General features: G+C 37.4%; 1 protein-coding gene across 10 annotated transcripts in view; it reads right to left on the bottom strand.

Annotated features, from left to right (window-relative positions):
• The window catches only part of RGS7 (regulator of G protein signaling 7), a 263,514-nt gene that overhangs the window by 83,533 nt on the left and 152,489 nt on the right, over positions 1-27,492 (bottom strand). For all 10 annotated transcript variants that reach the window (XM_030034927.2, XM_030034922.2, XM_041128388.1 and 7 more), the window contains exons 3-4: positions 24,949-24,999; positions 2,831-2,937 (exon numbers count right to left, since the gene is read on the bottom strand). In XM_030034927.2, the coding sequence (XP_029890787.1) occupies positions 2,831-2,937; positions 24,949-24,999 (158 nt within the window). The remainder of the gene's footprint in view (positions 1-2,830; positions 2,938-24,948; positions 25,000-27,492) is intronic.

Raw genomic sequence — 27,492 nt, 5'->3', positions numbered from 1 at the left:
TCTAAAGCCATATTCTTTAAAAAAGCACATATAACTATGATTGTACAGCCCTCCTGATGGCAAGACTAATAACTGAAAAAGTATAATTTTGCTGGTAAAAGGGCATTTGCACAAATGAAGCACAGTCTCCACTGCTTTTAGCTGTTTCTATACAACAGAAGGTTGTTTAAAACAAACTGGAAGTAATTTTACTGTCAGGAGGGAATGCGTCACCCTTTGGAAAACAAAAAATGAAGTGCATGGATAACATTATTGTAGCTAGCCTGTTTTTTGTAGGTCAGGTCTTTGTATTGCAGACAGATTTCTCTGCAGGGATGGCTTCTGAACTTTTCAGTGCTGGCAGGTGCACGGTTTTCTCTTTCTATTAAAATACCCAGAAATTTGTGAATCCTGTCCAATACTCAAGGGGTACTATTTCCAAAGCACCTGAATAACTATTCTAGTGCAAAATTCACACATTTGCAGTCAAACTCTCCTCCCCATTGAGTATGTTGTCTTCATCTTCCTTTTTAACAGCTTCAGTAACAGATTTTATATTAGCCTTATTTTGGTGGGGAATGTGGAATTGTAATGACATAACTTTTGCTGTTACAACTCCAGTTAACAGTGACACATGACACGACTATGAATTTTTTCTCGTGCTATACACTAACAACTAAAACTGCATTGTTTTAACTTTGTTAGCATAGGAATAGCAATGCAAAAGGTAGCACAGAGAAGCAAACAAACAAAATACTGCAGCTATGTACTGAGCAACACTTGAGGAATTTATCTTATTTCATATGCATATGTCAAATAGGTGCCAAATCCTTAACTTATGTAAATCAACTGGTATCATTTTATAATCTAACCCTCACTGAAGCTTCATGTCCAAACAGGTAGGTTGTAGAACTCTCTGAGGAAAGCCCGTGGCAGGGTAGCCGCAGTACTCTCAGTTGTTCACAGTGCAGCTAATTCTAATCTATACTTTCCTTCAGTCAAATTATCATGCTAGCAGAGGTGCTCATTTCCCATGTTTGAGATAGAAGCAGGCCAGCAGCTGTGCAGAATTCAATGACCAGCGCTCCTATAAATAAGTCCTATTCTCTGCAAAATGAAGGCCTCAGATATTTTGTCCTTCTGGCCGCTGCTTATGCAGAGACAAGCCAAGAACTGGAGCCTCAACCACTCCATGATTTCTTTCAACTTTTCACTTGCCTCATAACCACATCTATGCCTTTCCCTCAGCAGTAAGCCCCTTCACCCATGTGCCATCCCTCTCTTCTTTATACTGAACACTGAGCAGGATGAAGCACCATGAGAAGGAAACCTTTCCCTTCAAATCCTCTCTGGAGGATCAAAGGTAACTGTGGTTTGGGGAGAGGAGGCTTGGAGTGACAGCTCTTTGTATTACCCATATACACATGTAACTTACTGTCCTACTGAAGGACAGGTTTTTTGCACTGTATGACCCACAGGATCTACATATGAAAATATGATAATATTGTATGCATGTATGCAACAATCGTTCTCTTTCTTGCCAGACTGTGCTGTACATATCTAATTATATACACTGTAAGATTTTATTTTAGACCGAATATTATGAACTTTTCTCTTCCCTTATGTGGGTCTATAGAACTCAAGCCAACATATTGATGAAAGTATTGTACAGCAATTAATCTAATACAATGTTTGAGACTCTGATTGGTCTCCAATGTATCACGGTTTTCTTCTGCATTTTAAAGACCACAATCTCAGTTGTATTTTATTCTTGATGGCTTCTTATTTAAACAATGTTTAAAACAAAGCTTGGACTTAAATATCTTGAAGACAATAGATTTTGTTCTACGAGATATTATTTTTCTGTAAGTATTTAACACAGTTAGAACTAACAGAGCAGGATTACCAAACTATGGTATTCATTTCATCAATTTCATAGTGATAATCATCGTAACATTTCAAAGCAACAAATATCTAGGGAAGATCTTGGAGCAGCTGTTGGGGATACCTACCAGGAAGAACACCTAATAGGACAAGCAATACAGAACACAACCACCATTGTCAAAGGTGGCACATTGCAAGCAAAGTGAATTCCTTGTCTAGAATGCATAATCAGATACTGTGCAATCATATTTGTTTCAAGTCATAGGAGGTATTGCTCTGCAAACTTCTAGCCTGCTATTCATTATTAGAAAAACAACACTCCTGCTCCCCAAGCCCTTAGTTTGAAATTTAATATAATAAAATAAAACTATGTAGGTATTTGAATAATATACATGTAGGTATAGGAATACATATACATCCTTCCAGCTTGTTCTGAAGCATCTGCATGTTTGTTGTATGCAATGGGACTCACAGATCAATATAGAAATATGTCTGCACTTGTTTGAAGAATACACACTGCTTCAATACTACTCTGTCACCAATAAGGAAATCCTCACATAAGAAAGAATATAAATATTACCCTCCATCAGATTTCTGGGCTTAATAACTAAAATACCTCCCCCTTTCCAAATTAAGACTGTCTTAGGAATAAGAGCCAATAAGATAATTTTGTTTCCTTTAATATATTTCCAAAATACTAGATTAATTTATTTCATGAGAGATACTTCCACACTTAGCATTATCACACTTTTTCCAGGGATCAAAATGGTCACTATCATCTTAACATTTTGCTAACTTAATTTCTAAATAAAATCCTTCTACCATTTTTTACTTTAAGGGGAATTGCCACCATTTACTAGGTTACATAAGAGACTAAGTATGGTTAAAATTTGCTGTGAACCTTTGTGTAAGGCCTTTAATATGAGCCTCCATTTGCACAAGTCAAGAACATATTGAAAACACCTACCTGGAATCGATAAAAGGTGCCATCATCCTTTAGTGTTAGAACATGGTCTGAGATTGGAAAGAAATAGCCATGTGCTGCCATCAGTGTTCCCAAGTGTAGAGCTTCCACTGTTTGAAGAACAAAAGAAAGATAAATTTGAAAAATTAAATACCTTCTTTTCAGCAGTTTAGTTTTTGTGTTCAGATCCACCTTATATCCTGCAGATAACCACTTGACTCTCAGTGAAAGTCCTGCCGTCATGAAAGTGCTGTCTTTTTCTATGTAATATAATGATGCAACCAAAAAACCCCCTTTACTCTCCTTACCAAATGGCTATTAGATGTCCCATTTCTCACTGCAGTACCACTACTTATATCAGCATTAGCAGGTAGCTACTGCAATGTTCAGTCACTTGTTCTGAAGCTGAAAACAGGTATCATTTTTACCCTGATGGTGCAGCCTGCTTTTCCTCTTCTGAACAGTTTCAGATTACATGATGTTGAAATAGTTGATTCCAACTGCATATCTTCCTCACTAGCTTCATCTGAACTACAGTAAAGGATAGAGATTTCCTATAAGTTTCTCATTACTGGGAAAAAACCAAAGGATCACAGAATCACAGAAGGGTTGAAATTGGAAGGGACCTCTGGAGGTCATCTGGTCCAACCTCCATGCTCAAGCAGGGACACCTACAGCCAGTTGCCCAGGACCATGTCCCGATGGCTTTGGAGTATCTCCAAGGAGGGAGACTCCCACAACCTCTCTGGGCAACCTGTGCCAGTCACCTCGCAGTAAAAAAAGTGTTTCCTGCTGTTCAGAGGGAACCTCCTGTGTTTCAGTTTGTGCCTATTGACTCTGGTCCTGTCACTAGGCACCACTGAGAAGAGCCTGGCTCCATCTGCTTTACACCCTCCCACCATCTATTTATACACAGAGATGAACTTCCACCTGAGCCTTCTATTCTCTAGACTGAACAGCATCTTTTCTCATAGGAGAGATGCTCCAGGCCCTTCATCATCTTCATGGCCCTCTGTTGGACTCTCTCCAGTGTGTGCATGTATCTCCTGTAGTGAGGAGTCCAGAACTGGACACACGCAGGATGAATTCAATTCACTTTAATGAACAAAACCATAATGTGTAACAGTCAGGTTTATATGTGCTCTTGTATTTTCAGTGAATCACTGTCCAGTATCAGACCCTGAAGTCTCTTACTCAGTATTGTCATTATTTCGCTGACAAGAACACAATGTTGTAGGAAGAGAACGTCATTTGTTAGAGTCATGCTTTTGTTGCAGCATTTAAGTCCTACTGTCTCTTTACTACATTTCTTTACCAACCTTGTAACAACTCCAGTACATATCCCTAAAACAGCTGCACAGCAATTTCTGCTGTAACATCAAAAATTTCCTAGCATAACCTGCTAACACCAGTCCACAACCACTGAAACATCCTAATTTTAAAAGATGTGCCCTGGAAAGGAGCACAAAGGTTTCTGAGATATATGACAATGCCACCAGTTACAGGAGCTGGTGCTAGAGAGGACAACACTGCTGCAGGACACCATCAGGGTTGAGAAAAGGAAAAAGATCAATACAAAGGTCATATTGGACACGTAGCGGGTAAGGGGAAGGCGGGAAAGGGGAGGAAGAAAAAGACAAAGAGAAGAAAGACAGAAACAGTGAGATTTTCTTAAAAAATGAGGGATCTTTGATCTAAAATATGAATTCAGCATGAATCCAGAAAGTATGCAGAATCAGTAAGGATGAATATTTGCACTATGGAAAACACGTTACACCACCACAACATAAAGAGATTCATATTCAACCTCTAAAAAGAGCTCATTTGTTCCCATCGCCTGTAATTCAGCTTTCAGCAATGGCAAGCATAAATGTTGCAGCATGGATCTGTCTTGCCCTGCCTCTTTAAAACATCACTGTGGCATCTGACCAGCAGTCACAGCATTATCATGCAGAAAGAAATGCAAGTCCCGATATCTGTGTTCTTGCAAACAAACACAGAAAGAGGGATTCACTTATGCTTTACCCATTATCATTTTGGAAATGAGAAGGAAACACAGGTTTATTTATTTACCCGTACTTCATTAGCATCCCAGAAAATTCCCTCTTTCACCCTTTTGCTCCTCTGGAGACATTCACTGGTAAAGGAGATACAGGATGTGGAGTGGGACATTTTTAAGCTAACCCAAAGTCAGCAAACATGTGAAAGGAGTAAGAAAAGGGATCTGGACAGTACTTAACTGAGAGCACATTACCCTACCAGGGTTTATTTGATACCCAATAATCCTTGTGATCTCTGTGTTTAGCAGACTGGTTCCTGCCCCTCCAGCAGAGCCATTAGCTAAGAGAATCCAACACACTCTCTCTGGCCTGCTATAAAATGCCACAATGCTGTTAACAAGCCTTCTCCCAGTCACAAGCCTACAAGAAATCTCTCTAACAGAAGGAAGGTAGTTGCTTTGCTCCTTGTGCTTGAGATGTCTGCAAATCCCCATCTGAACCTTATCCTAATAATGTAAGTCCATATATCGTTGTTATTCATTTATTTCAAGCCACTAAATTCTATTATCCCTTGGATCAGAAATTTTGAGTCAACGCTTTCTGTATTGAGTCAGTTGCTGAGGTTCTTTTCATTTTGGTTCACTTCATCTACCTTTTAATTTTATTAAGCTTTTCTTTGTTCTTCACACTGCAACTTATTGCCAATTCCAAAAACTTTATTTTTGCGGGTATTATATATCTTTGTGGAATGAGAGAAAAACAAAGGAAGAAATGTGCTGACATTTTTTAGAGAAAGGATTTATTAGATAAGGGTGACAGGGCTTGCCAGGGAGCTCTGACGCAGACAAGAGCCCATTCTCTTCAAATTTAGCAGAAACTAAATAGGCCCCAGATTTGTTTAATGTTCTTACTGGATTCTGAATTGTAATATTTTTCAAGAGCACAAGGAGCTCACATTATTCCCCTTTACCCACCGATCTTTGGACCACATCTGGACTACTCAGTCCAGTTGGGAATAATATGTCCACTCCAATACAAGAAAGACATCAACAAACTTGAGTGAGTCCAGTGGAGGGTCACCAAGATAGTTGGGGCTGGAGAACGCACCCTGTAAGGAGAGGCTGGGGGAGCTGGGCTTGCTCGGACTGAAAAAGAGAAGGTTTTGGGGTGCCTAGCAGCACCCTTCTAATGCCTAAAAGGAGATTACCAAAGGAGGGAGCCAAGATCTTTATAGAGTTGCATGGCAATTTGAAAAAAAAAGAAGAGAGAGAGAGAGACAATGGTAATAAGCTAAACCAGGGATGGTTCTGACTTCATCAAGCAGCAGAAGCGGCTGCTCAGAGAGGCTGTGCAGACTGCATCCTTGGAGGGTTTCAAGACCTGGATGGATAAAGTCCTGGGCAACATGTTTGCATGTTTGACCTTACAGTTCAGCCTGCTTTGGGCAAGGGGTTGGACTAGAGTCCTCCTGAGGTCCCTCTCAACCTGAATTAAATTACAACTCTGACTCTAGGTGGGTCAAGCAGAAGTGGACCAAGGAGCAGAAAAAAGGGATGGAGATAATCGGAGAAGAAATTATTTGAAAGCTCCTGCCAGAGCAGTCTATAATCCTGGCAAGGTTGGTTACAGTAGGCGTAAGAGTTTATCTTTCTCTCACTACCCACTGAGTCATAGACGCAAGTATATCGTCACTACTAGTTCTCTGTGCAAAACATGGAATGAGTGATCTGTCCTTCTCCAGAAGCCCATTAAGGTTACTTAAGATCTGAATAATTCCTAATAGGAGCCTATATCTCTTCTTCAGTTATGTATGGAGATTAAGGTGGTTTTACTCTCACCTCAGGCAATCTCATTCAGCTAGGATGAACTTGCACTAACTCAGTGCTAGGGTATCTCTCTATCCCTTTAGCCATTAAGGGTTAATAGGGACATATAAACTTGTCACATCTCTTCTTTTTTTCCTTCAGCTAATAGACAATTAATTTTCATATTTTATGGCTATCAATCCAGCAACTTATTCCAGCATTGCATAAATACAAATGCATAAATATACCTTTTTAACATCAACCTAAGAGCCACTGTAGCTCACACGTGGGAATGTGAGCAGTACCTGCTTTATGAAAAGAAAAAGAAAATGAAAAAGCCACACATGGTATAAGAATAAAGACATTCACTTGAAAGTCTAAAATCTTCTCAATTGGTAGTCATCTGACAATGAGGCAACTGCACAACCAAAGCATTATCAATAATCTTTGCACAGAAATTGAATAACCTATAAATCAAATACAGCTCAAACAGGTGAACAACTTTCACTAAATTGTAAACAGTAAATTATGTCCACAAAATTGTAACCGTGCCTCACACCAGACTGGTAGGGGACTAACGCCGCTGCTCTCTGCACAACAGCAGTAGAACTTCTGCACAGAAAAAAACCACAGCTCTCAGGAGGTTTCTAATCTCCAAGCAAAAAGTTGCCCAGTGTATTACAGACACAACAAAGGTAACACTTTGATATACATCTCACTTTGCTAAAATCAGACAGAAAAATAAATACTGTAAGAAGCCAATGAAGTAGAACTGTAGGACTTAGAAAACAAAACTATGAGCTTGAAAAGGAAAATGTAGCCAGCAGCAGACTAGTCCTACATGCCTAAATGCCTAGAAGTTCAATTCAGACAGCTTCTGCATCACCCAGCTATTCCTGCATGTAAAGTTAGGGGATTTTCACTTAAAGAAGCATGCTTCATCTGGAAGAACGGCAGATGGAGATTAGGAACATCAAAAACTTCTATGAAGTGCATTAATTAAAAAGAAATAAAGAAGCCTGAAAAAAATACTTTTAAATATGAAGGTTCCCAGGTAGAAAAAGTAATATTTATACATGTTCAGAATACAAATTCAAAAAACTGGAGAAACATAGACTAAAAGCAAGAAAATACTGGGCTTTTAGATGGCAAGTGTGCAGAGACACACACAGAAATGTGGTATCTACACAGCTACTATTTCGCAATCTTCAGCCACTGTGTGTAAGAATATACAATGTAAACTACATTCTCAGTTACACCCAGATAGCCTCGCTGAGAATGCATAATTTGAATCACAGTTAACTGCTATGCAATGAATAAAAACCACAGCAAGAGCCATCATGCAAAAAATCTGAGGAGAAAAAGCTCATGGAGGTGTAACTGGTAGAACAGAGTAGACTTCAGCTTCCTCTGCTCTTGAGTAATTGTTTTGAAGACATCACTTATCTGAACTGAGGTTCCAGGTGTACTTCCTAGCAATATTACTGAAAAGTGGAACAGCATATGTGAGAAACAAGTTTACCCAAACCACTATTTTAATTTTAATTTTAATTTTAATTTTAATTTTTCATAGCTAAAAGAGGACAATGTTGCAAGTTATAACAGCTAATGGAAAAGAAACACCTCAGGTGAAAGACAGAAATACATCTTTATGAGACTGTTGCATTTCAACAGGATATGAAATATTTTATATAAATTCAAAATGTCGCTGTGGGTGTAGTTTTGGTTCTTAATGTGTATGCTGTTGGTGGGCTAAAAGCTCAGAAAAAGCTTAAAATTCCATGGTTCACTCTGCTGGTGAACTTTATTTAGCTGAGTGGGTGAAGCGAACAACACGTACATAGATTGATTAGCAATCTTTTTTGTGAGAAGTAGTATTGCCCAGCCATCTGCTGTGCCATTACAAGGAGAGTGATCTTGATGGATTAAATGCTAGTCACTTTTAATATACTTTGTTTTACAAGAAAGTCGGACACTTTCAATGCTTTGGGACAACGCAAACCTGATGAAATCTAAAAAATGAAAAATATACCTCAGTTGTTGAGTTTTCATTTTATTTTCTTTTTAAACATAGTGCAGTTTTCTCCTTCCTGTAATAACTATTGCATGGATTGATGATAGTTCATTAATCTTAAATTGCAGGGTATGGTAATATCAGTGGAACAAGTTGTTTCTTATGATAACATCCACAGGAGGGGATTAAAAAGGATGGATGTTCCTTGCTTTTCTTTGGAATAAACATGTTTCTGTGCTTTGAAACCCCTTAAAGGATATTTTCTTCAGTGATTAGTGTGGATTCCACTTTTCCTTATGCATCTCAGGGCTTCAGGTGATGTGGCCTCTATATTTGTTTATTCTGAAGTCCATAAAACACTTTATAGGATCATACCATTATAGTTACAGTCTCACAACATCTGAAGTGGCTTGCAGTAATCTGAGGGACTGAGGAAAGGAAAACAGTGTGTTTTCCAATTCTGCTCCACTTTAAAACAGCATTTTTCAGAGTCTGTTTTATGTTCTTTTGTGCAGCTCAGTCCTGGAGAAAGATCTCCTACAAGGAACATGGCTTGGGGCATTTTGTGTCCTTGAGATTGCTATATGATATAAGTGACAGTGAAAAACCCAGACTTGCAAGTTTTTCATATTCTTTTTGATACAAAAAGTCAAACAAATGAAAACCTCCCTTTCCATCAAACAATAAGTGTTTGTTATTCTGGGTTATTTGTCTAATCTAAAATTCATCACAGTACTGAAGTGCATTGCTAAGCCACACGGCTGCCTGGAAAAAGAATTAATGAGTCAGAACTTCACAAGCACACATTCATTTTAGTGTCGAATGCCAAGACATTATCACTTACTCTCACCTCACTCCTGCTGTCATTTCATTGCCAGTGTGAACACAAGCTGCAAAGGATTAACTTTAAGTTAAAGTAATAAAATACAACCTGCTTCTCACACTCACACAAAGCGTAGGAGACACTCACTCTCTGGGCCTGACTGTGGCATTTAAAGAGGGGAAAATAAAACAGCTAGAAAAGTTCTTGAACACCCACGTCACTATAAGCCTCTCTTGTCCTGTCTGAAGGATCGAATTTGCAAAGGGAGCAGCACTCAGTGAGAGTCATTTCAGGGAGGGCAAAAGAGTCAGTGAAGGCAGAGGCACTATTTACCCAAACACAGTTAAAACGAGATTCATGCTTGATTCCAAGATACCCATCACAAACCAAGTTATCTGTCACCACAGCAGCTTACCTAAATAGGTAGGATTTTGCTTGTGCTATGTGCTAGACAGTGGCTGCCAATGCCATCAGAAGGCCAGAGGCATTGGTAGGAACATCGCTCAGCAGGTAAGGGGGAAAACCTATCAGAGACGTGCCATCAACCCTCATCTGCCCAAGGAACAGTAACATCCACCCTTGCAGTCTGAGCTGATCTATAACACAGGGTGTCACTTATACACATATCCCAAGTCTAGAGACAATGATGTATACCTGAAACATCAACAAAAATATCCAGCAAACTGGGGACCTACTACCAGTCTTGCCTTATGTGCTCACAGGATGTGGGTGAATTGGGACTCACCTAAATGTCTGATATAGCCCTGGAAATATTTTTATCCAGACAAGAACAACAGAAGTCATGCCACCATGCAAGACTGAATGAAAGAGGAAGCTGACCTACAGTTTCTTGAAAAGAAAAAAACAAAGCAAAAGACCTTTCTTCACTCACAGGAGAAGGGAAAAAAAAAAGAAAAAAAAAAAGAAAGGAAAAAAAAAAACTTAAGAAAGGAGTTATCAAATGGGAGAGAAAAAAATAAGTGAGTCCTTGAAAAAGAAGTTGCATCTCACTGCTAGCAATACACAAACCCTACTCTTGAAAACTTTTCAAGTATTGTCTGTTAAATTTTTTATGTGATTGTTTCCCACTGGATTTCAGCTGATTCACACACTGTCACTGTATCCTACTAAAGCTTGGCTTTTATTCTCTTAATGAAATTGTATCTTATCTTGAAAGGCAGACCCCTGAGACCTCAAAATGTAAGGACTTGAGGTGAGCACCGTAGCTTTTGTGTTGAGGGGAAAAAAAAAAAAAAAAAAAAAAAAAGAAAAAGGAGTTGCAACTTGAGGTCTCATGAGGCAGACAAATGGGGAGTGAGGTGCTGGCATTGAGCAGCGCTATCACTTCACCTCTGAAATATTTGTTAGGTGTGTTTGTTTGGCATACTGGAAACATGCAGCTACACAGGGTGGAAGAAATCCATCCAAGCTGCTAGCACTGGGTGGACTTAACTACCAGAGGAAACAGAACATGACACAATTTGGTCACTAGATAACCAGTTCATTCAGCACATGGTGATGAAAAGTGGCCTCGATGTGTTTAAAATTGCCTTTAGTTTCCCTGTCAACCCCTCCTCAATTTTTTAAAGAACCTACCAATATCACGCCAGCAATCAGGCCTTCCAATGGTGGAATTTAGCTCTGTACCCACCAACCCATCAGCATTGTAAAACATTTCTTCTAATTTCACTATTACAACTCTTGAATTATTCTATTTTCAATGTTGCAGAAATCACAGACTTTTTGCTATTTTATTATTGATATCTCTTGCCTCTTTAAATGTAAATGATAGAAGGATGAAATCCAGACTCCTTTGAAGTCTGGGTTTCCTGTTTTTCCCACTGGCACTTCCTCTGAAACTGCAACTTTTTAGTTTGAGCTTTGATTCCCATGCTTCTTCCAGGCAAAATACAGAAAATCAAAACCTGTGTGTCTTGTTTTCCCTAATGACAGTCTGAACTTGTCTTCATAGGCTATTTCCTAGCACTTTACTCATTCTCCCCCCCAGTATGAAACTCTGTGCTAATATATAAAGTCATATGTGCACCCTTTTGAGCAAACCTGCTAGAGACAAAATAAAAAAATATTTACAAAAAAACCCCATTACTGCAAATACCATACTTTTGAAACTTCTGTCAGATTAAATCTTGTTCCACAATTTCAAGCATCTGTAGAAGACCCAAAATATTGGACATAGACTACTTCTACTCAGTAGTAGAATTATTATGCTATTATTTCAGGTTTTCTTGTATACTGCTTGCCAGTTCCTGCTAGCACACCACATCTTCCTACTTTCTTCTCCTCCAGTGGCCGAATCTGCAGATGTGTCATCAAATTGTTTGGCTGCAAATGTTCGGTGGGGAACTATGTGATACATTCTCCATGGCACATGACACCCAAGAATTTGTGCAAGCAAGTGTCAGCCAGGAAATGTATTTTACATCATTGTTCCCTCAGACACGGTGCCCTGTATGATGGCATGCTTCCCTGGCCGCACTACAGCATCTCTGCTCCTCCCTTTCTTTGTCACACTCAAGGCAAGGCACAGCTAGCCACCTGCCAACTCCCCTCTCGGTCAGCTGTGTTTGGACATCACAGGCACAGGCGCAGTTACAATGGCACACTCCAAGCATACGATGAACAGGCACTGCCACAGCCAGGTATACGTCTGGGGTGGGGTTTCAAAGGAGGAGACCTGTGTCTAAGGCTTGGCAGACCCAGGGCATGTGAATAACTGCTTTGGTTGGCAGATCCAGGGCTTGTGAATAACTGCTTTGGTTGATGCACCGCTTGGATTTGTGGCCAGCAAATAGCAAAAGTGGGCAGAGGCTTTTTCAGTGCACAAAATATTTGTTCCTGAAGGAACTACAGAAGATAATATTGTTGAATCAGAGGGACGTCAGCTAATGTGGAGTTTCTGAAGTTGGGTGAGGGTAAGCAAGAGGTAGCACTAAACTTTTGCTATGATTACTGCTGTTTAAGATGAATCATGACATTTTTTTAGTCTCCAAGTCTGTTTTGATATCAACTGCTACTACATCAACCATTAATCTTGTATCATTGTCGTGCATTGCTATCATAATCACAGAACACCCACTTATGACCAGGCAGTTCAGATAATACAAAGAACATGCAGCAGCAGCAGCGAGAGAAATAACTGCCTCTTTCACTGCACTCAATACAGTAAAGAAGAATACAATCCTCTTTATAACAATTTTCATACCTCCAGCAAACTGAGAGCATAAAAAGCTGAAAAGAATATATTTATTTCAATGGAAAGAATGCTGTTCTTTTAAAGTCCAGCAGGAGTTAAAAGCTTTATAAGTAAATTGATATCATTGAGACACACATCAGGGAAAAATACCATCAAAGCTTAGGCAAGGTAACAACAAAGAGTGTGGAGGTAGCTTTCCAGAGAATAACATAGGAATGTAATTGCCCATGTGATCAGATACAGTTATCTGGGATGCATATATACAAAAAACCCAAGGCAGTTATTACAAACAGAATCACTTTTACAGAGTTCTCTTCATCCATTATTTACAATTCGTTTCTTTGACTCATAAGTAAAATATATTTCACTGTCCACATCAAATTGAAGGATGACAGAGTAAACTTTCCAGATGTTGCAAAACTCCATTTTATGTCTTCACATGTTCCTATTGTCATAACTGTGTCTCCCCACCCCCCATTGCAACGGATTTACACAGATAATCGTAGACAACTGTCAGTTCAGCCAGATAAACTCTGCTATTAAAAATACAGAAATACTGACAGATACTAACTAGCAAAAATAGCTCAATGAAAACCCTTTCATAAGGACTTTTTTTCCCCCACAAAAAGAGAAGATGTCTCGGTGAATGACCTATTTCTTCTCTAGTGTCAGAATCTAAATGTAGAAGGAAGAGATAGCACTGATGACAACTGCAGAAAAAACTATCAAAGGCTTTAAAATAAATTGATAAAATGAACAAAAGCACCTAGCTGGGCCAACGTAATGGTCACTCTGTGTTTTAAGGCAAGTCTAATATTAAATTGCTGAACTCTTAGCCGTAGTGTGCAATTTATCATTTAAATCACCCTCAGTACTAAAGGAAAAAAAGCTGGAAAATGTGTCCTCAGGTTTTAGAAAGACATCCAGGGGAAATCTGGAAAAAAGAGATGAATACAACAGATGCCCATATGGACAACATGATAGCAACTATACTAAAGGGCAGAATGAATGAAAATAAAGATAAATGCAACAGAAAAGGAAGACTCAGCGCTACTTTTCTTGGTGGATGCAATGTCTCTCAACTCCATGAGTGTTCCTGTGTGGAACTGGTGCATATATAAGGTCATGAAAATCTGGTTAACACATTAGCTTGGATTTCCCGGGGGCCCTTGCCGTGATACCCCCAAATGTTTTCATGGAAAAAGCAATAGGTAGAAAGATGGGAATAAAGGTCAGGCAAAGCAGATCAGTTATCACACTGAAGGGGGGTAACCACTGTTATGTTTAGCAGATCCTGACTGTTCAGTATTACCCTAAACTATCTACAGAAGTGTTTGACTGGTGACAAAATTTTCTGAAAGTATATCATTACTGAGGTAAGTAAAAAGTGAGTTGTGAGGAGATGTAGAAGGACTTCAGGGTACTGATTCACTAGACAAGTGCAAGCTAGCTGCTGCTGTTCAAGAAATACTAAAGTCACTATATAAGATTCCGTGAAAATGTCTACTCAAATCTCAAACATAATGAATTATTAGGAAAGAAATAGAAAACAAACCAGAAGGCATTGGTAGTATACACCATAGCACACTCACATAATAAATTCCAAGCAGAGTTTTGGTCATTTCATCCCAAACTATATATATATTAAAAAAAACACAGGAAGAGGATTGTAAGAGATTGGAAGAGGATGAGGATTGTAAGAGATCTATGAAGGTTTCCGTACAAGAAGAGATATCACAAATCAGAAAACAGACCATGGAGGACAGCCATTACAGCAGTCTATAAATTCATGACTAGCCAACAGAAAGTGAATGAATAAGGAATAATAATTGCCTACTTTTCAGAACCCAAGAACTTGGAGTCAACCAGTGTGATTATCAGGCAGACCCTTCAAAACAAAAAAAATGCATCTATAATACTTGATTAACCTGTGTTACATATTGTCAAGGGGTGTTGAAAAAGCAATGGAAGAAAGGTCATTCAGGAACTCTTAAACAAGAAACTGGAAACACCTGCAGGTCAGGGGATTCCCTAAGGTTCAGATTGTCCTGAGCTGGACAGGCAAAGCAAAGGAACACTACACCACCTTTCTCCTATGGTGCAAGTCTCTTCCTAAGCATTTGTGACTGACCACTGCCAGAACCAGCTCATGGTCCAGATGGTCTGACTGCAGGTCTGTCTTATGTTCTTACTGACATTGTACAAAATGCATTTAATTTCTAGTATTTTGGAGCATGCACTGGATATAAACTAATTTGCAGTGCTACCTATGTTTTTTCTTGCTGTACAAAAGATTTTTGGCTTGCTAATTAAAAAAACAACCACAACTAACCACTATTATGCTTAAATGCCCTCAGTGTGCAGAGTCTCTTAATATTAATTTTGAAACTGCATTATATGTATTGGTTAATTGCTCTTCCTGGACATAGTTTTGACATGTCAGAGTATCTTCTAAATGTACAGTGCAGAAACTTAAATACATCTTTTCACTTCTAATTTATTCTCAGTCAGACATCATTACTATGGTAAAAGTTATTGTGGATAGTTAAATTACTTCTGAACTATTTCTTGTAGGCATAAGTTTTCATCTGCTTCAGATAGTTCACAGCATATATTTGCAAAAGTTTATTAACATGAACTTTAAACCCCTAGTAATCTACAGTTGAAACTCTCTAGATAGTTGTCCGTACATTTAATTTTATTATGCAGTTGTAGTGGCAGTCACTATTACTAAAATTCATGCCAGGTTTAGCTGTGAATCTGTAAATCCCCATCCTTAACTTCCTCAAACCAGCCTACTTGAAAATATCCTCAAGTTGGGTGACAAATATGTGAAGCTACCTCAAGAAATAACGTTTTTCACTTATGTAATAGAGAAAAAATCAACCATTTATTATTTCTATGAAAGACCTTAATCAAAATATTTAAACTTCTTTTATCCCACAGTTACTATGATACAGTAGTTGCTTATTATATTTTTGCTTTGTTTATTTCATGCTAGTGATTATATTTGAAGATGTAAATAATTCCACAATTTCAAGATGCAAATATTCCACATTTATAGTTCTTCATAACGTTTCTAATAAGCTTAAAAGCTATTAAGAGGTTACATTTTACTAGTTTATCTAAGGTATTACTTTAAAGTAGAGAGTAATTAAGAAGCAAACTTTCAAAAGCAAGTGTAAATTACTTGTTATAATTTCTGTATGCCTAACTGAGGTGAATAGAGTTTTTTTAGAGTTTGGATTTTTTTTTTTTTTTAATTAATTTGAGCTTCAACTTTAGTAAGAACAGTAGTTTTTTAGCACCTATAAAAATTAGATTCTATTGCACTAGATAATTTACACTTTGTGGATCCAAGCATTCCGAAGCCAAAAGAGGTCTTGCAGCTACAAAACCACAGTAAACATGGCTCTTGTCACCCACCCTGCCACAGAAACAGTGAAAAAACATTTGTGAAATTTGAGTAGGTGACTGAATGACACCAGTGAAACTAGAAGAAAGGAGAAACATTAGAGGGAGAACATCTGAATGGAGAAGAACATGTGAATTAGATCCAACCAGCAGCCATAAGCAAATGAGAACCAGAGGACATTCTATGCAGTAAAATTGGGGAATGAACCGTGGAGGTAAAAGAGAGGAGTGGAGGGGAGCGGAGAGGAGAGGAAAAAAGGAAGAAAAAGGGGGAAAGGAATATTGAAAAATGAAAGGCACCTAGGAAATATCAATGTTTCCAGGATGAAATGGCGAGCTATGTCCTTTGCATAGTAAACTAAAGCACCCAGCAGTTCAATTAATCTTGAACTGTCACTATGTTCCTGTGTGGACAGCAGTATTTCTCTACACATGCTATGGGAAAACTGAAAACCCTCTTAAGCACAGTAACAAAATCAAGAGAAGGCCTTACATTAAACTTCCAGTTATCAAATACTACATACAACACGTAAATATCAAAACATTTTTGTTTACTTCACTGTAAATAGCTGCAGCAGCTGTTGGCAAGATGAAATAGGATTTCAACTACTTTTATTCAATTAAGTTGTCCAGATTTAAAATCTCACTTCCACCTACTGGTGCTTTCCATTACTATATAACACAGTTCTCTGAGAAACAAGGAAGCAAAAAGCTAATGAAGTCTCTAGACAATTATTTAGCTGCTTTTAATTAATTATGCCAGTATGAATTGGGAATTAGCAAATGTTCTTCCTCTTAAACCTCCAAAACTTGGTACTATCCCAAAGGTTCAGAAGGAAGCTGTCAAACAGTAAGAAAAGCACAAAAATTCCTAGTAACTTTAGTAAAAGAGATCAAATATTTTATTACAAATATCATTATAATTTAATTTATGCAATTAATTAATGATCTTTATTTCTAAAAGTTATCAGAGTTCTCCCTAAAAAGGCATACCTTTTCTATTATTCTTCAGCTGTACTTTTGTCCTTAGCTCAGTTAAGTCAATAAATCTATGTTTTATTGTTATTAACAAAGACAGTAACATAATAGTCTCTGACCATGCTGAATAATCAAAAAGTGGCAGCTACTAGCATGGAGAGTTACAATGGAAGCAGACAAGATGAGGAATGGACAATATTTTTGAATCAGCAGGATTTGGTATCCAAAGCCAGTTATTTTGAAAATCTGATGCATCAGTAAGAAGTTAATATTGGCCTTATATACATTCGCCTTACGCTGAGATATTGGTTCCATATTCTGAGCAATGGCATCAAGGAAAAGAGATTGGTACAACACCTGGAAGGAGAGACCCAGTTTAGGAACACCAGTTCCTTAGAAGAGCAATGTGGAGAAATTTCAATGAAAACTAAGGAACAAAAATTGCCCAATTTGGGATTTGATTTTAAAAACTGATTATAAAGCTTTCAAGACTTTATAAATCACTGGGGAGAAGCCAGTATCAGTTTTGAATAGTTTATTTTATATATAGCTTTATGATGAAGCTGTGTTCTTCAAGGTAACTTCATGGGTAAAGATTTCAATCGTGTAATATAGATTTCTTATAGCCTAATTTGTTCTGTGACAGAAAGGATGAAATACATTCCTTCAGTTGGTACAACAGAGCTTCTGAAGTTCTTTCCAATGAAATTACTTGAAATTAATGCTTACTGATTTTTCAGCTTCTATTGTCTGGATCTGGCAATAGTTTTAGCGTTAACTTTTTATCTGAGTAGGCTTCTTCAGACTTCTGATCAGTACTTTGTATTCTATTCAGTACTTCTTTCTTACTCTTCACTCAGTAAGACTCTCAGAGACCTCAGTGAAATAAAGCCCATACTGCCTCCTGAATTCCAAAGAAATTCTGATTGTTGGTTTGTTTCAATTTTTAAAATCTAACTGGGTGTCAGACAGCTTTTGTAAACTAGCTTTTGGATTTTAGCCTGAGAGATAGCTTAAAGGCCATGTTACACCTAATCATATTTTGAAGGGCATCCAGTTAAATCTTGTTTCTTTTGGAGTTAATAAGAAAACCTCCAGCCTTCTGTGGGATTGGAATTTTACCTTTAATGATTAAAACAAAGGAGGAAGGACTGGATGCCATGTGAAGATATTACACTTACCACTTAAAATAATTCTGAGTAGAATTTGGAGACTTTAATATTTAAGGCATGAATTATTTCTTATTAAAAATAAATAGTTTTGAAGACATCACCATGGCATCAGGGCTAGTGTTCAGAAAAATGAAATTTAAAAGCTCAGTTGAAGGTTTGTTTTTAACCAAAAGTAAGCAAACATCGATAGAGTTCTGTTTTATATAAGAAATGTGTATGACACACAAGTTATAGTTGAATCATAGAATCACAGAATGGTTTGGGTTGGAAGGGACCTTAAAGATCATTTAGTTCCAAACCCCCTGCCTTGGGCAGGGACACCTTCCACTACATCAGATTGCACAAAGCCTAATTAGAACCAAAAGAGATCTGTTTTGAATTAGTATGCTATTGACAATAGCAAACAGGTTGGTCACAGAAACAATGTTACAGAACACATATTTTGTCATTCCAATAGCAGTAATATAATTTTATTCTTGCCATTATACAGGAAATTATTCTAGAAGGCAGCAAATTCCATACTTGTGATCTTTACCCATTACTCCAATATGGACATTCATTTATAAATTAAACAGATACAATTCATTAATACTTTATAGGTAATTCAAAAGTTTATAAAATTACTTTAATGATAAATAGGATAAGGTATCTAGACTAGACCTATTTTGTACCCGACAAATATAACCTATTATATCAATAAACATCTTAAGATAATATCTTTCACTGTTTATTAAGTGGTTTCTAAAGGGATTTTCAGAGTTTACAATGTTGTATTATACATAAATCCTGCTACCTACAAGCATGGTGTATTAATTACTAGGATGAAAAAAACCATAAACTATTTCATATAGTATCTTGTAAAATAATGCCACATTAAGGCAACCAGGGAAGAGGAATTTTATTTAGACACACTTAGTATGATGAAACAGTTTGTGATAGTTTGATCTATCTGCCTAGGTAAAGGAAGTGATTTGTCGCTGATACCATGAACTCATTGCATCTCTACCAGTCAGAAACTCCATTTCTGGAGTATAAAAAACTGCTTTTAACCAACTGTCACACTACTAAACATATCAGAAGAAATGTCTGCCTCTTGAAAGGAAATCTGAAATGAGCACTGATGTAGTCTACCACCTATCTGCAAGCAAGAAAATAAACTGGCCAACCTAGGGACATGTTAATCACCTTCAAGAGTGACCACATGGAAATGAGGCTGCTCAAATGGTACCAGAACATATGTAGAACGAAAGCTCACTCCAGGCTGGCCCTGCTGCTCTCTGTGCTCTTGGGAGACACTCCTAACACATGCCATCTACACAGGGTAACAGATTATACAAAACTGGAAAAAGCTTCACTGGAAAAACATCAAATCCATTAAATCTGATTTATCCTGTCACAATTGAATTGCAGGCAATACACCTCTGTTCACCATTTCAAAAATCTATCTAAAGGCTTTGGACAAATAAAATAACCTCTGCATGTGAACATTTACCATTGCAGTCCTGAAACCACAGCAGTGGCTAAAAGCCCACTGATTGCCACACACAGGTACGTGCCACCCATGCTACACATAACTAAAGGAAAACTGACCCATACATTTTTATTTTGCTTGCGTATCACAACATTAATACTATTGGTACTAAAGCAGTGTCTGTAAATTTTGACATTTTCTATTCCCAAGCAGGATTTGAGTTTTACTTCTTTCTGTTCATCTGAAATTAAAGTCATTATTCCATTTAAATGTTACAGGACCTGACAAGCTCAGATCAAATTCACCCAGTAGAAGAAAATTAGAAAGGTATTTACACTAGACTTGATGAAGGTTCACGAGCTTTGCCTCATTGAATAAAACATGCCCAAGTTTCTGTTAGACATATGAAAAAAGTGAGTGTCTTGGTGTTCCTGGGTTCCTAGTATGAAGGTTATGGTATGTGTGCAGGCAGCATAAATCACTTTTATCAGCTTTTTTTTTTTAGTTAAGCTGATAAAGAGAATGCATTCTACTCTTGATGTATTTCCACAAGTTTTGATTAATGCAAAGACTACAAACATAAGCATGACTTTTCTATTCCCTTCTTTCTTCCTTTTCATAAGAGGGTCTTTTCTCTGTTAGCAGACTCTGGAAGAACCTCCCCTTCAGTTGCAGCTGTCTGGTGCTGCCTCCCAAATGGCAATCGTTTAGAACATCTTGTCTGGCTCCTGCTCTTTGCTGTTACCTTACTGCATATACACGGGGAAGGGGGCAGAAATAACTTGGAGCTGACCAATTTTTCAAGTACAATTTCATAAGCTCAAATAAAAACCCTAATATTTTTCCTCTAAGTCTTTAGAGCAAGTAGTGTGTATTATCAAGGTCATTATTAATACAGCAGCTGCTGGAGAGAGATTTTACTACAAAGCAAAGGAGGGAAAGGTGGAAGAAACACAGATGTTGTGCTACTGAGTCCTCCCTTTTTATTGCACTGGATCAGTGACCACAGTTTAGATGGCTGCTGGTGGGCATCTAGTTACAAATTAGCTACATCATTTAAGTGAAAAGACTATTAATGGCAAGAACTGAAGTTGAAAAATCACAGAGGGGTATCTATTTCAAGGTACAGTCTTGTTTTATAACTTACAAAGTTTGATTTAGTCATATACATTTGACTTAGTGTAATTCTTGATGTCCAAGAGGAAACTCCTTCAACAGACTGCCAAAATGAGCTGGACCAGGGCAATCTGAATGCAAAAGCTGTGTGTTCTGGAGCTGGCTGCAGTACTGTGGTTCTGCTAGAGTAACCATCCAAAAATGAAGTGCCTTAAGCCAAATTCAATTGGCTTTGCAGATGTGAGTGAATTAAATAAGCAACACTAGGGAATAAAGGTATTGTAAAGGAACAAGGGGATGATGGCTAAATATATTATCAACTCTTAAAGGCTCTTTCTGAGCCACCTAGTTAGAAATTCTTCATGGGCTGACTTAAGGATGAAAAGGGTGTTTGTGAATAACACACATTTCATTATGAAAATACTTGAAAACTGACACTGGTTTTTCTCCTTAAAGAGACAACAGCATGATTTACCATTGGCATGTTGGGATGCTAGGGAATAGAGAAATCATGTGTCTGCCCAAAGGGCATCAAAGAAATCAGTGCAAGAACCAAGTACAGAATTAGTCTCTTGGCAATTTCAGCTGACACCTTTAAATCAGCTCAACTACCCTTTTTGTTCTATTTTTCCCCCTAAGGATTAAAAGGGCTTTGGTCTCTAGTGTGGTCGGTCTACTACATTTCATGGCACTAATTATCACTTTAAAAAGAAAAACATGATGTAGAAAAACAGAGTAGATTTTCCACATTAAGAGTAATTGGCACCATCAGTGAAGAGTCAGCACTTACCCTGTAATGGTCAATTCAACAAACACATGTCTAAGTGCCAAACCACAAGCCCTTACAATTCTGTAAACTCAGTTAATTGCTTCTTTTCGGGTTGAGATCAGGCTTATTTCTATGACTTAATTAAACTTCCACATTAAAAATAACTCAGATAATTTCTGTTCCTTAAAATTTTGCAGATGAGTTGTAGGCTGAAACACAAACATTTTTTAAGTACATATTGAAAAGTAAACAATATAACAGCAACTGTACATTGCGCACAGCTATTCTGGGCACAACTCTACTCTGCTCCACTGAAATAACTTCAAATCTGGTATAATTTAGCAGAATCCACCCATCATCTCCAGTTTATTTTCTTGGTGGAGTTTTACTGCAGCAAGCCAAAATTTTTCAAATCTTCCACAGAAAATTATTTTCCATTTATGAAAAATGTGCAGGCTTTTTTTGACTGGCAATTTATACTTGTAACTATTTTTTACTTGAAATTGCTGTTTCCAGATAATAGCTTTACACTTATTAACATAGTGTAAGCAAGTGTTGCTGCCAGACCTTCTCCTGCTTTTTGTTCTCCTACTATCCATAAAGCAGCCTTCTTCATTCCCACACAAATGGTATTAGAGTTGTATTCCCTATGCAAAACAAAGGAAAAAATTGCACTACAAAATGTAACTTTTTTTTTTTTTTTTAATGTACTGTGATGCCACTTCATTCTTACTAGTTCTTTGTTTTATTAAAGAACAAGTTGACTGAAGGAGTTAGGTGTTTTCACCCTGGAGAACAGAAGGCTCAGGGGGGACCTCATCACAGTTGACCAGTACTTAAAGGGCAGCTACAAAGAGGACGGAGGCTCTCTTCACAAGGAGCTACACTGAGATGACAAGGGGCGATGGGTACAACTTGCACAGGGAGAGGCTTCGTCTTGATATAAGAAAGAAATTTTTTACTGTGGGAACAATCAATCACTAGAACAATCTCCCCAAGGACGTGATGGAGTCCCTATGGCTGGAGGTGTTCAAGATGGGATGGGACAGGGTGCTAGATAATCTCATGTAGGCTCCCTTTCCCATGAAAGGTTGGACCAGATGATCTTTTGAGGTCCCTTCTAACCTGGACTGTTCTATAATTCTGTGCATCTAACTGCCTACTTACCCCTTAAATCACAATTTGCATGCCTTGCTCGCATGAGTAGTTTACAGCACTGGTAGATGAGGTGTGTAAATAGTCCTTGAATTTTTCTGGACAGAGTAGAATATACTCTTAAAATATGTGAACCAAGGTCTACTTTATGTTGCTCTTACAGGTATGTTGCTGATATCAGAATTAGATGGAGAGGGTAAGTTTCAGTGCAAACACAGGCTTTATTTATTTCTGCACCACAAAATTGCACAGCTTCACAAGAGCTTTGTAAAAGGACCCTAAATTGGGGGGGGGGGGGGGGGGGGGGGTTAAAAGACAGCCATAGTTAAACCTTGACAGACCAGTGAAAAGTGGACAGAAGATACTGGAAATCCAGATTATGGTGACAACAGTCCACAGAAATTTTGGGCTTTTCCACAGAAAATTCTAGATTGTCTTTCTAGAACTGGAACAAAAAGTCACACACTTAAAAGATTTTACAAAACCAAGTATTTTCAGAAGCCTTGTCATGTGAATAGCTCTTGCTCACCATCTGTCAAGTTCACTGCTGTCTGGCAACTCTGAGCACTGCCCAAAGGCAGCCTCTAGGGCAATTGGCTTTCTGAAGATTTGAATCCAGCCAGCTCCAGATAGCTGACTTTGGACTGGGACTGACATGCATAAGACATTTTTGTCATTGTGGATAGTTTTTTCCACCCATGCAATCTGAGAGGATAAAACCCATCTTAAATTAAATTACTGTGGTGTTCTGGTTACATATGTTAGTAGTTTGTGTGTTTGTTTAATTTTAATTGGATATCAACATAGGGAACCATGTTTTCCATTTAGTTTGAGGTTTCTTCTATTCCAAATTTTGCAACAACCAGATAATCTGAATGACAACCTATCGCAGTATTGCAGTTCTGGTTTAACAAATAAAAGTTAAGCTTCCATATCAAATAAACATAGAATGGCAATCTTGAAAACTCCGATAAATATAGATAGGTGAGTGTTTTGTAACTGACAACTGAGAAATACAGTATCACACACAGGTCTCTTGCAACCTCCACTTTATCTTCAGGAAGCAAACATATGACACTCTGTGTAAAGTTACATAAAACTGGAAGCAATTAGTGATCTCTTTCATGTAACGTGTCAATAAGCTGTGAACTGGCTACTTCCAAATATCGAATTATGTATTTATAATAGTTCCTCATTATTCAAGTCACAATTTTAAACACAGTGATTTTAGTTTTTGTTGGAATTCCACAATGCTCATACTTCCATTTCTAATAGGACAGAAAAACACATTAAAAAAAATTAAAAAATTAAAAAAAAACCAAACCAAAAAAAAAACCAAACAAACAAACAAACAAAAAAACCCAAAAAACCATAAATTCAATTCCCAAAAGTCTGAAATGGAGAGAGGAAAAATAAGTATTTTGGATCATGCTTTAAAGAAGGAAGATTATCTTTCCCCTAACCAAAAGATAATAGGAACTTCCACAGAATGCTTTATTTCTGCCATTTGGCATTTTCTACGAGAAATCACTGCTTTCCAGAAAAATTCAGATCGTGTAACAAGATTCCTGTAAATCAGGGAAATAAATATCAGATACGCACCAAACTGCATTTGCTGCTGGCTGCACAAGAAACCTGTGGCAGAGCTTGGAACCAAAGTTTGCTTCCACATTCCAACCCAGCTGATCAAGGAACGAACTGTTCTTCCTCACCGCACTGCTTTTATTTACAGTTCGCTTTCTGTTTAAGATGCTATAAAAATGTCCAAACTTAAGAATACAAATGCAGCTCTTGGTAACAGTACAAGAGTGTATTTTATTAATTCTATTTATTTTTTATATATTGGAAAATCCTATTAAGAAAGCAGCACATTTAACGCACTATTTAGCATGACACTGAGTAAATTCCTCACAGAGTAGAACTTAAACTGATTTTCTACTAACTAAAGCAGCTATCATTTTCATTCTTGGCCGTCATCTTGTTTCCTGGTACCTGCCCCAACAAAATGGATAACTAATATCCTCAGATTCTTAGCAAAGATTTCTAAGGTTTGATACTGTCTGTTTTGCTATTGAAATTACACTGGTCAAATACTGCCTGGCCACCTCCACTGCAACAGAAGACAAAGTCAGGTCCAATCATTTAAAAAGACAAACCAGTATTTTCAGACATGAAAAAAAGATAAATTACCTGGGTCTTCTATAGATAAGTTCTTCGTTAACCATTGAACAATGTCTGAACCTAGGAGCAAAATAGGCATTTTTAGATTAGTAAGTTTTCTCTTCCTCTTCTTCAGTTCCCTAGGTCAATTAATATTGTTCTACTATGTAAGAGAGATCTACATTTTTTGCTCAGTCTAGAAAAAACTAGAGCATTCTATTTTTTTTTTTAGTTTCTTTTTTTTAGTTTTCTTTTAGCAAAGAAACATACCACTTGCTTCTTTCTTTAGGCCAAGACTCACAAAATTTAATAGAAGTGCATTAAGGGTATGATAACAGCTTGCATTCCAAAAATTACATTACTGCAAAATTTACACAGAAAAACAAACACTTTATTAAGTTAATACTAAGTTTTCCCCACCTTCCAAATTAGTTTACAAATGAACCCTAGAAAATGTAAATGCAACACACATTGTGATTATGAAATATATAGAGTATATGCTGCAGGCCATGCTGGAGGCTAAAAACTTCCTTGGGACTAATACAGGGCATTATGAGCTCCTCTTAAGAGCTGCAGATGGTGCTTAACTTTGCCTTCTGATTTTATTACCTTTAACTATCGCTTCTGCTGTAGTGACTTTCAACCCGTTCTGCTGGCTACCAGTAAAAGCATATTCAGTTACCTAAGAGTGTGCTACCAATGTTTCAAACTCCCCCTCATGGCTAAGCTCTTGACAGAATTCATTTTTCCCCTAGTGTTAAAGCTCTTTCCTTACCACTCCAGTCTCTTTTCTTCTTCTGTATCCCTTCACTTACTGCCTATCCATTTCTTTCTATTTAATTTCCTGTCCTTATTTTAAGGTTATTCCTCGCCTCTTAACACCTTCGATACCGGATTCCCCACTGTCTTTTGCAGAGTATCCTTCCAACCCCACCTCCTAATTCCTAACCCCCGCTGTTCCTCTTGGCCATGCACTTCCTATCACATTTTGCACTCTGTGTGCCAAGTCATAAGCTGAAGTCAGTCTTGTTTTTCAGACTGAAAGCTACAGTTGGACTTCACCCACTGTGAGCATGAATTACAAAATAAATTATGAAGCAGTTCTGCAGACAGAAAGACAAACACATTCATGATTTAAGCAACTTTAAATAACCAAATTGGCTTAAGGGGAAAATATACTGAAACACTGAGCTGGGGTTATGAGCATGTTCTCCATGTTTCATGATGGTTGCGTCATACTTCCAGTTCCGAAAAGCAACATAATAGAGAGACATATCACATAATACTTCCTTATAGAACCAATGTTTAAGTTGTTCATCCATTTCTCAGCAGACATAATAACATAATTCTTTTATAAACCTTAAATTTAGAAAGATAATAAAAATCTACACGATCTACACAAATATAAAACAAATCTCATGAATGGACAATAGTACATAACATTAGAATGTGGAGGATATTTCCCCTGGCACACCCTAGATTCAGATTTCTTCCTGTAGTTCCCATAGTGCATAATTTCCTTTAGTCTTAAGGCAGTGAATATGACATTTTAAAAAAGCATTTCAGAGAAAAAAGAAAATTTATTTCTCCTTACTTTCTTAAAGAATATAATTCTGTAGCTTTTATTTTATTTCACTTAGTAAATAGCTTTATCATGTATTTTACAAAGCCTAGTTGATTATATCATAAATTTTCATGTGTGTATGCATTACTAAATTGATTACATAGCAATGAAAACTGTGGAGATTTTACAACCATGTCCAGAGCAGAGATTTTCTTTACTATGTTACATGTCTAAATTTTGATAGATATTAAAATCCAGTGGCACCATTTCTCGTAACATTTACACGGAATTATTTTTTAAATGAGGCAATTTACCTTTGCATGCTGTTGGATGTGTACAAAATGTTTCAGACAGATATTCCTACTTCAAAATATTCTATTTTTATGCATTTTTATAAATAAAATTTCTGCCCTTTATTTATATGTATGAACTTAATGAGGCTGACACTGAAGGAAGACTTCAGTGACACAGTTCCAAGCCTAGTTATATTTTTATGTCAGCTGACTAGAAACATTGGTCAGCCCTAAATATTTTCCTAAATACTCAAAGGTCAGAGGCAAAAAGTAATTAGAAAAACAACAGGACATTTTTGAATGCCGATTCTTAATTTTGGCTTCCTTCAAATCCCTCAGGTACCATATGTGAAGAAATTTTCTATTCTTTTTATCTCACCTGGAAATACTTCTTTCCTCTTTACCTCTTTTGAAAACTTTACTACAGTGACACACCATATTCCTCAGTCCTCAGCTCCTGGCATCACATTTGCATACATGGTCTACACATCAGAAATTTTACTTCCATATTTTACACTGTCTTCTGGCTTATTATAAATAATAGTGGGAAATGGGATTTCTTGACAATTGCATCATCTGACTCTGAAAGATCATTACTGCTCTATTCACATTTTACACTGAAGCCATTCCCCTGGTACCTGAAAGCCTGAACAGCAGTTTAAGCCAGCTATCACATTCGAACACTCCGATGATTTCAGCTGCATGACTTCAATGACA

The sequence above is a fragment of the Aquila chrysaetos genome, chromosome 13 (assembly GCF_900496995.4).
Source record: "Aquila chrysaetos chrysaetos chromosome 13, bAquChr1.4, whole genome shotgun sequence".
Taxonomy (NCBI): Eukaryota; Metazoa; Chordata; class Aves; order Accipitriformes; family Accipitridae; genus Aquila; species Aquila chrysaetos.
Note: the sequence above shows the minus strand (reverse complement) of the source record. Positions and strands in the feature narration are given on the sequence as shown.